General features: G+C 44.6%; 1 protein-coding gene across 1 annotated transcript in view; it reads left to right on the top strand.

The window, feature by feature from the left end:
* The first annotated feature begins 408 nt into the window (after positions 1 to 408).
* Positions 409 to 10,612, top strand: part of abca3b (ATP-binding cassette, sub-family A (ABC1), member 3b) — a 46,853-nt gene continuing 36,649 nt past the window's right edge. Inside the window, exons 1-2 of the mRNA XM_064987068.1 lie at positions 409 to 627; positions 7,158 to 7,252. Of these exons, the coding sequence (XP_064843140.1) occupies positions 7,199 to 7,252 (54 nt within the window). The 5' untranslated portion in view covers positions 409 to 627; positions 7,158 to 7,198. The remainder of the gene's footprint in view (positions 628 to 7,157; positions 7,253 to 10,612) is intronic.

Genomic DNA, 10,612 nt, shown 5'->3' with positions numbered 1-10,612 from the left:
CTGCCCCACTCGGTAGTTAAAAATACAGTATGTATGCACATGAATTTATGTGCAAAGAGTTGCACTGATGAGAAAGGGTTTATTTTCTTAATATCAAACTGATATAAGTAAAGTATTCTTGCTTATATAATTATTGGACCATGCAATTGTCACAAGTTTAAATGACTATACAATAGCACCCCATCTACAGAATACCCAGAGACACACAAGTTTCATGTCCCCAAATGACTCCTGTATTTCGAAAGAAAAGGGAACATACGGTTAGTGCTATTCGGGATCATTGGGACGTCCCGGGCAGCAAGGAGCCAACGAAACCCCCACACACAGCTGGTGTAGGGTCATGTGACAGACAGGATACGGTCACGTGATTGCCTCTGTTGACGATTGTATCTGTATTTGCACAATGAATTCGGCCTTTCACTGTGTCTGGTGCAATGTCATCGCCTCCCTAACTGGCGTTTACTGAGTAAAAATACACACTTTCACAGCCAAACGAACGCAACCTCGGGTGTTAAGTCGAACGTCAACAGAGAGGACATGTAAAGCCATCGTTTTGAAAAGGAGGAATTGTATACGCTGACTAAGGAGAACACATTAAGTTCACATATCGAGCCTTTCTTTTATAAGGTAAGGTTGCCTTGTATTTGGAATGATTCAATAAGGGTTTCATAAAACTGTGTTTAATAGTTGTTCTGAGACTAAAATAAATTACATATCATAAAGCAACGTTATTTTGGGGGAATTATTTGTTTTGGACCTGCTTCACCAGTATTGGGGATCGTCGTTTGTCCAATCATTTAGGCCAAATAATTCGGTTGGACCAATAACCGTGAAAACCGGAGGGCATAATTTCTATAAAAAATACAGACGTATTATTTGCGTTACATCTATCATGTTTATATCAAGACCAACATCACTTGGACGTTTATCTTAGTTTAGTCAGCAACTGACGTTCAATTTTCACATGAACGACAAATCGTATATATTTACTGCATCAGCATTGCGTTTGTAAATGCATGAAAGGGAAAGGGGATACCTATTCAGTTGTACAGATGAAGGCATTCAGTTGAAATGTGTCTTCCGCAGGTAATGTCCTTTGTCTATCCCTTATGCAATGATTTAAAATTAAACATTAATAGCTTAATTCTAGAGTTTAGACAGAATATTTGTTGATTTAAATGAATTTGGGCCTAATATTAGGCCATGAAAGAGATGCATTTTTGAGATTAATGACACTGCTTTTTCTATCATACATTCGTCTTTAATTAGCTCTTCAGCACATAAACTTTAGCATGAAGACACTGCCTCTGAGAGTTTTATTCCCTACCTTCCTCACCCAATGAACTAATATTACTATTCTGGTGTGACCCTCCGAACGTGACACAAGAAGACACACTGACCATTGGCAAGAAGTACAAGGGTTGATAAATGTTCCTAACTCCCCTTTCACAGAGGAGCCCTATTTCTTTGAGGCCAGTCACAACAGCAGTCCCTTTGTCTAAACACAAAGACATAATCAGATTTGTAGCAACTGAGGATAGAGAGGCCTTATATTTCAAAAAGGAAGTTACCTGCCTTGCCTTCACACACAGTGAATGTAGTGGTGATTTAGGTCTTGGTGGTGGTGAATGATATGACAGGTGCATGACGGTTGTCATCTGTCCGCAGCAGACCATTCGGTGTTGCTCTCCAAGGCTGTTGAAACAGAGTTTCAGGGCCATTGAAGTTGATTGACAGGAAAGGGTACGGCTCACATCGGGATTATACCCCTTTTGCACCGCAGAGTGCAGCCAAGCTGTGCTGCACTGGCCCAATTCTGCATCAAACATACACGACAAGGGCCTCCCGAGTGGCGCAGTGGTCTAAGGCACTGCATCGAAGTGCTAGCTGTGCCACCAGAGATCCTGGTTCAAGTCCAGGCTCTGTCGCAGCCGGACGTCACCGGGAGACCCATGGTGCGGCGCACAGTTGGCCCAGCACTGTCCGGGTAATAAGGACATGTTCTTGTCCCATTGCGCACTAGCGGCAGGCCGGGCGCAGTGCACACACACAGTCGCCAGGTGTACAGTGTTTCCTCTGACACACTGGCTGGGTTGTGTTGTGTTTCGGAGGACGTACGGCTTTTGACCTTCGCCTCTCCCGAGTCCGTACAGGGGGTTGCAGCGAAGGGACAAGACTGTAACTACCAATTGGATACCACGGAATTGGCGAGAAAAATGGGTAAAATAACATACATGACCAAAAGGTTTACACCACTCCAGTCAACGCTTGGCATTGCACATGAAGTCAGGCTTGTGTGCGGCTGCTTGGCCATGGAAACCCAGTTCATGAAGCTCCCGACCAACAGTTCTTGCTGACGTTGCTTCCAGAGGTCGGAACTCCGTAGTGAGTGTTACAACCGAAGACCGAACACTTACAGTTGGAGGACCGAAATTTGACCAACTGACTTGTTGGAAAGGTGGCATCCTATGTCTGTGCCATGTTGAAAGTCACTAAACTCTTCAGTAAGGCCATTCTACTGCCATGTTTGTCTATGGAGATTGCATGGCTGTGTGCTTGATTTTATACACCGGTGATCAACGGGTGTGACTAAAATGGCTTAATCTACTCTTTGGAAGAGGTGTCTTGCACACTTTTGTATGTCTTATGTAGTTGCCGGAACAGTGCGTTTCGTGTCACGATAGTATTAAAACTGTATAATAGCTAAGGACGGCCAAACACCAGAATCAAATCCAATCAAATGTTATTGTTCACACGCGACGAATACAACAGCTGAAGACTTTACCCTGAAATGCTTACTTACGAGCCCTTTCCCAACAATGCATAGTTAAAAGGCTCCGACCTCCATCCTATGCTAGCTTGCTACCGATGGCCTGGCTCGCTGTCTAAATCGCCGTGACCCCCAACCAACCTCTCCACTCACCGGACCCTTTTGATCACTCGACTAAGCATGCCTCTCCTTAATGTCAATATGCCTTGTCCATTGGTGTTCTGGTTAGTGTTTATTGGCTTATTTCACTGTAGAGCCTCTAGTCCTACTCACTATACCTTATCCAACCTATTAGTTCCACCACCCACACATGCAATGACATCTCCTGGTTTCAATTATGTTTCTAGAGACAATATCTTTCTCTTCATCACTCAATACCTAGGTTTACCTCCACTGTATTCACATCCTACCATACCTTTGTCTGTACATTATACCTTGATGCTATTTTATCGCCCCCAGAAACCTCCTTTTACTCTCTGTTCCAGACGTTCTAGACAACCAATTCTTATTGCTTTTAGCCGCACCCTTATTCTACTCCTCCTCTGTTCCTCTGGCGATGTAGAGGTGAATCCAGGCCCTGCAGTGCCTAGCTCCACTCCTATTCCCCAGGCGCTCTCTTTTGACGACTTCTGTAACCGTAATAGCCTTGGTTTCATGCATGTTAACATTAGACGCCTCCTCCCTAAGTTTGTTCTATTCACTGCTTTAGCACACTCTGCCAACCCGGATGTTCTAGCTGTCTCTGAATCCTGGCTTAGGAAGACTACCAAAAATTCTGAAATTTTAATTCCATACTACAACATTTTCAGACAAGATAGAACTGCCAAAGGGGGCGGTGTTGCAATCAACTGCAAAGAAAGCCTGCAGAGTCCTGTCCTACTATCCAGGTCTGTACCCAAACAATTTGAACTTCTACTTTTAAAAATCCACCTCTCTAAAAACAAGTCTCTCACCGTTGCAGTCTGCTATAGACCACCCTCTGCCCCCAGCTGTGCTCTGGACACCATATGTGAACTGATTGCCCCCCATCTATCTTCAGAGCTCGTGCTGCTAGGCGACCTAAACTGGAACATGCTTAACACCCCAGCCATCCTACAATCTAAACTTGATGCCCTCAATCTCACACAAATTATCAATGAACCTACCAGGTACCTCCCCAAAGCCTTAAACACGGGCACCCTCATAGACATCATCCTAACCAATTTGCCCTCTAAATACACCTCTGCTGTCTTCAACCAAGATCTCAGCGATCACTGCCTCATTGCCTGCATCCGTAATGGGTCAGCGGTCAAACGACCTCCACTCATCACTGTAAAACGCTCCCTGAAACACTTTAGCGAGCAGGCCTTTCTAATCGACCTGGCCAGGGTATCCAGGAAGGATATTGATCTCATCCCGTCAGTAGAGGATGCCTGGATATTTTTTTAAAATGCCTTCCTAACCAACTTAAATAAACATGCCCCATTCAAGAAATTTAGAACCAGGAACAGATATAGCCCTTGGTTCTCCCCAGGCCTGACTGTCCTTAACCAACACAGAAACATCCTATGGCGTTCTGAATTAGGTTATGTTCCCAAAGCAGGTAAGCGCTCTGTAGACAGCCCGACTGAAAAGACTCTTCAAGTAGTGTCAGGGCCTCGGCGCGCTTGTCGTCCTCCTTGAACTTGTTCTCAACTTGCCTACCTGGTTAAATAAAGGTGAAATAAATAAATAAAATAAAAAAGTAAGAGAATAAGCAAATAGAAAAAATAGTAACACAATAACGGGGCTATATAAACTGAGCAAAAAAGGCCAGGCTCAGGGTCCCTGTTCATCTGCGTGAATGTGCCTTAGGCATGCTGCAAGGAGGCATGAGGACTGCAGATGTGGCCAGGGTAATAAATTGCAATGTCAGTACTGTGAGAATGAACCCAAACCGGCTGCGCGCGTGGGTCCATCATGGGGTCCATCATGGGGTCCATCATGGGGTCCATCATGGGGTCCATCATGGGGTCCATCATGGGGTCCATCATGGGGTCCATCATGGGGTCCATCATGGTCTGGGGTGGTGTGTCACAGTGGGGCGGTGTGTCACAGCATCATCGGACTGAGCTTGTTGTCATCGCAGGCAATCTCAACGCTGTGCGTTACAGGGAAGACATCTTCCTCTCTCATGTGGTACCCTTCCTGCAGGCTCATCCTGACATGACCCTACAGCATGAAAATGCCACCAGCCATACTGTTCGCCAGTGTTCTGCCATGGTCAGCAAAGAGCTCGGATCTCAATCCCATTGAGCATGTCTGGGACCTGTTGGATCGGAGGTTGAGGGCTAAGGTCGTTCCCGCCAGAAATGTCTGGGAACTTGCAGGTGCCTTGGTGGAAGAGTGGGCAAATCTGGTGCATTCCATGAGGAGGAGATGGACAGCAGGACTTAATGCAGCTGGTGGGCACACCAGATACTGACTGTTACTTTTGTTGTAGAATCTTATGTTCATACAAATATTTACGCATGTTAAGTTTGCTGAAAATAAACGCAGTTGACAGTGAGAGAATGGGGTTACGAGGTAATTGAGATGATACTGTATTTACATGTGGGTAGGGGTAAAAGTGACCAGGCAATCAGGATAGATAATAAGCAGAGTAGCGGCAGCGTGTGTGAAAGTGTTTTTCTACCCATTTTTTGGTATCCAATTGGTAGCTACATTGTCTCATCACTGAAACTCCTTTACGGACTCTGGAGAGGCGAAGGTCGAGGGCCATGGGTCCCCCTAAACACGACCCAACAAGCGCACTGCTTCTTGACACAATGCCTGCTTAATCTGGAAGCCAGCTGCACCAATGAAACACCCTGAGACCGTGTCAGCGTGCATGCGCCCGGCCTGCCACAGGAGTCACTAGAGCGCGATGGGACAAGGACATCCCTGCTGGCCAACCCCTCGAACCAGGATCTCTAGTGGCACAGTTAGCAACTGCGATGCAGTGCCTTAGAACACTGCGCCACTCTGGAAGCCCGTGTGTTTGAGTGTGTGGGTAGAGTCTAGTGAGTGTGTGAGTAGAGTCTAGTGAGTGTGTGGGTAGAGTCTAGTGAGTGTGTGGGTAGAGTCTAGTGAGTGTGTGGGTAGAGTCTAGTGAGTGTGTGGGTAGAGTCTAGTGAGTGTGTGGGTAGAGTCTAGTGAGTGTGTGGGTAGAGTCTAGTGAGTGTGTGGGTAGAGTCTAGTGAGTGTGTGGGTAGAGTCTAGTGAGTGTGTGGGTAGAGTCTAGTGAGTGTGTGGGTAGAGTCTAGTGAGTGTGTGGGTAGAGTCTAGTGAGTGTGTGGGTAGAGTCTCGTGAGTGTGCATTGAGTCACTGCAAGAGAGTCTGCGCAATACAGTGTCCATGCAAATAGTCCGGGAAGCCATTTGACTGACTGTTCAGCTTGTTGACTGTTCAGGAGCCTTTTGGTCCCAAACTTAGAGGTCCTGGATGACAGGGAGCTTGGCCCCGGTGATGTACTGGGCTATCCGCACTATCCTCTGTAGCGTCTTGCGGTCGGATGCCAATCAGTGATGCAGCCAGTCAGGATGCTCTCAATGATGCAGCTGTAGAACTTTTATGGATCTGAGAGCCAATGCCATATCCTTTCAGCCTCCTGAGGGGAAGTGGCTTTGTTGTGCCTTCTTCACGACTGTTGCTGTGTGTGGACAATGTTAATTCCTTAGTGATGTGGACACCGAGGAACTTGAAGCTCTCCACCTGCTCCACTACAGCCCTGTCAAAGGGATGAAGACATGTTATTTTAGATGGGTGTGTGGGGCTGTTCTTAACACCCATAGTTCATCCCAATTTGCTCAACATTCCATTGAATTGGTATATTATAACCTTTTCCTGTCTGCCTGTCAAAGGCCTACTCTGTTGAGGCAGTTCAAAAACATTTAAACAAGCATGTCCTGTCAACACTCACTACTCACTAAACAAACTAGGTACAACTGGTTTGGTGAGCGATTGTCAACAGTATACTTTTTGCTTCGTGTTTTTTTTTCTCGTGTTGCTTCTCACCTTCTCTTCTCATGTCCTCCATTGAGCTCAATGTCGTCATTCCCCAGTTGTCAGACTCAGTGTTTCTCTTCTCCCACTTCAAATTCCTTTTGCAGAACCCGGATTTAGGTTTTCTGATTGTACGTATCAAACACAGTCTATACAAATACCGAGCTGAGTAACATCCAATTTCAGTTCTCTTTTTTGCTTTTTTTTCTTTGTTTACATTATGAACTGATGGTTATCTGGAGGTGAAAAGCCTCTGTGGATCAACTGTGTTTGGTAGGATTGCTCTGTCAAATGTCCGTCAACACACCAAATACATTGATAAGCCTAGTTCAGAACCAGATAAACTTAGTAACTGAACATTTCTTTCTCTTTTTGTCTGTCCAGGTCCTGCTGTAGTTCTGGTCTGTATCCAGTCTCCTCTCTAAATGGCGATAGCACGCCAGTTTGGATTACTCTTGTGGAAGAACTACCTTCAGCAGGTGGGTGGTGTAGGGATAACTACCTTCAGCAGGTGGGTGGTGTAGGGGATATTGAATGTAAATGTTCAGGGAGATGCTACAGTTAACCACCTGAATAAGATCTATAACTTTATTGTGAGTTGTACTTTGCAGAGAGTGAAATGTGTACGGTACTATTTAATAATAATAATACATGGGACTTATAGTGCTTTTCAAGGACCCAACATCACTTTACAATTGTAAGAAAAACAAAAAACAGGAGTGAAGACATCAGACTTAATGAAAACATGAATAAAGAGAGGGGTGGGCTCAAAGAAGGTAGTGTGATGGTTTGTAGTGGTGGGAGGCCCGGTTTAGGGTAAGGTGCGGGTTTGGGGTTAGTATAGAAACCTGGTTTAGGCTAAGGGGCGGGATCGGGGTGAGTGTATATAAACCTGGTTTTAAGGGGCGGGAGGTGTATATATAAACCTGGTTTGGTGGGATTGGGGTGGGTATATATTGGTTTAGGCTAGGGGCGGGAAGCTGGTTTAGGCCGGTTTAAACCTGGTTTAGGCTAGGGGCGGGATCGGGGTGGTGTATATATAAACCTGGTTTAGGTTTGGTATATATAAACCTGGTTTAGGTAATAGAAACCTGGTTTAGGCTAAGGGGCGGGATCGGGGGTGAGTGTATATATAAACCTGGTTTAGGCTAAGGGGCGGGATCGGGGTGAGGGCGGGTGTATATATAAACCTGGTTTAGGCTAAGGGGCGGGATTGGGGTGAGTGTATATATAAACCTGGTTTAGGCCGGGATTGGGGTGAGTGGTTATAAACCTGGTTTAGGCTAAGGGGCGGTATATATAAACCTGGTTTAGGCTAAGGGGCGGGATTGGGGTGAGTGTATATATAAACCTGGTTTAGGCTAAGGGGCTGGTGTATATAAACCTGGTTTAGGCTAAGGGGCGGGATTGGGGTGAGTGTATATAAACCTGGTTTAGGCCGGGATTGGGGTGAGGTTATATAAACCTGGTTTAGGCTAAGGGGCGGGATTGGGGTGAGTGTGTATATAAACCTGGTTTAGGCTAAGGGGCGGGATTGGGGTGAGTGTGTATATAAACCTGGTTTAGGCTAAGGGGCGGGATTGGGGGAGTGTGTATATAAACCTGGTTTAGGCTAAGGGCGGGATTGGGGTGTGTATATAAACCTGGTTTAAACCTGGTTTAGGCTAAGGGCGGGATTTGAGGTATATATAAACCTGGTTTAGGCTAAGGGGCGGGATTGGGGTGAGTGTGTATATAAACCTGGCTAAGGGGCGGGATTGGGGTGAGTGTATATATTTAGGTATATAAACCTGGTTTAGGCGGGATTGGGGTGAGTGTGTATATAAACCTGGTTTATTGGGGTGAGTGTGTATATAAACCTGGTTTAGGCTAAGGGGCGGGATTGGGGTTGCTGACACAGTGTCACAGCCACAGGTTCTGTCACAAGACTGTCTTGACCCATGTTTGGTCTAGCAGCCCCATAGTTCTATCAATCCTTGGGGAAATCAATGTTTGCAGATAAATTCGGTAATTTCAGGAAATGTTTCAATTTAAAACTTTTGAAGTAGCTTCTTTTCATTTAAATGATAAATGATTGATAATATATGCAAATGTTTTTCTATTCATGAATTGGAATTTCAGTGTAGTTCCTGACTTCAATTCGAATCGACTCCAACTCTGCCATCAACATTGATTTATCATGTGACAAGTTCATTTAGAGGTTAGCAACGGGACATGAAAGCCTGGTGTGTGTCTTGGCTGTTGTTGTGTTGCACTGAAACGTGTTAAGGTGGAGGTCAAAATGTAGTCATTTAAAATCTAAATTACCTTGCTGTCTTTTGTTTTCCATATTCTATATTGACATGGTACCTTTGCCATCCCACCACGGTAACCACTAGCTTCCATGGTGTGGATGAATTGACAAATCTACAGTAGGTTTTAAAGACCAGTTCTTTAATTGACTATTGTGAGTGATTAATATGTGATGGTTTGATATAGCCACCTATCCAAACTCTGTCCTTTCACACATCCTGGGCCAGTATTTGTAAAGTGTCTCAGAGTAGGAGTGATGATCTAGGATCAGTTGAGCCTTTTTGATAGTAATACATAAGATTACATGTACCTGATCCCTAGATCAGCACTCATACTTTGAGACTCTTTATGGATACGGTCTGACGACCCTCAGTCTTGATATATTGCCAAGCTTAATGCTGCATTGAAACAGTAGGTGGTGAAACACACTGGCCTGGGATATGTATTCACTGATGAAAGATTGAATTGAATGGTAAGTAAATACACTTCTGTAGTTTTTCTTGTGTGTATAAAATGTGCTGGTGTGTTTGAGTTTGTTTCTCAGTACTTTGGGCTGTTTATTAACGATAGCTCATCACAATGGCTCTCATATCAGACTTAATCAAAACCCTTCACAAATATGGGAGGGTGGTTGCATTATGAAACACACACACGACAATGTCACACCACAGTTTCTCGTGTTAGTGTGTAGCTGCTTCCATTTCCTGCTTTCTGCCTCCCTTTAAGATTGTTGTTTCATTACCATTAACCCACACTCCTGGAGACTCATTTGAGGCCAGGCAGGAAAAGGGTGTCTATCTTGGCCCCATCACAGGGACACTGCAGAGTGCATGGAAGGTTCATACCAGGTAACCAGGGATTGATCCAGAGAGAACTGCTCTGTAAGGGGTCAACGTGGGCCACAGTCTGTATTCAAAAATTATCTCCAAGTAGGTGGAGTAGTAGGAGTGCTGATCTTAGATCAGGTGAAATTCTGTCTATGTAATAGTATTCCTTTAGATCTAAAAGGCAACATTTATCCTATATTAGCACTCCTTCTGTGAGACCATTGTTAATACAGACCCTAAAGTACATAGTTAGCTGACTATTGTTAATACAGACTAGAGGTCGACCAATTAATCGGAATGGCCGATTTAATTAGGGCCGATTTCAAGTTTTCATAACAATCGCAACTCTGTATTTTTGGGCGCCTATTTGCCTATTTATTTATTTAAAAATGTATTTAATCTTTATTTAAATAGGCAAGTAAGTTAATGACACATTCTTATTTTCAATGACGGCCTAGGAATGGTGGGTTAACTCCCTTGTTCAGGGGCAGAACGACAGATTTTCACCTTGCCAGCTCGGGGGATCCAATCTTGCAACCTTACAGTTAACTAGTAAGGTCGCGCGCTAACTAGAGGGACGGAAGCTATACTGTTACACTGGCAATACTAAAGTGCCTATAAGAACATCCAATAGTCAAAAGTATATGAAATCCAAATCGTATAGAGAGAAATAGTCCTATAATTCCTATAATAACTACAACCCAAAACTTCTTACCTGGG

This window comes from Oncorhynchus masou, chromosome 14 (assembly GCF_036934945.1).
Source record: "Oncorhynchus masou masou isolate Uvic2021 chromosome 14, UVic_Omas_1.1, whole genome shotgun sequence".
Classification (NCBI taxonomy): domain Eukaryota; kingdom Metazoa; phylum Chordata; class Actinopteri; order Salmoniformes; family Salmonidae; genus Oncorhynchus; species Oncorhynchus masou.
The sequence above is the reverse complement of the archived record's forward strand: the minus strand, read 5'-3'. Positions and strand labels throughout refer to the sequence as shown.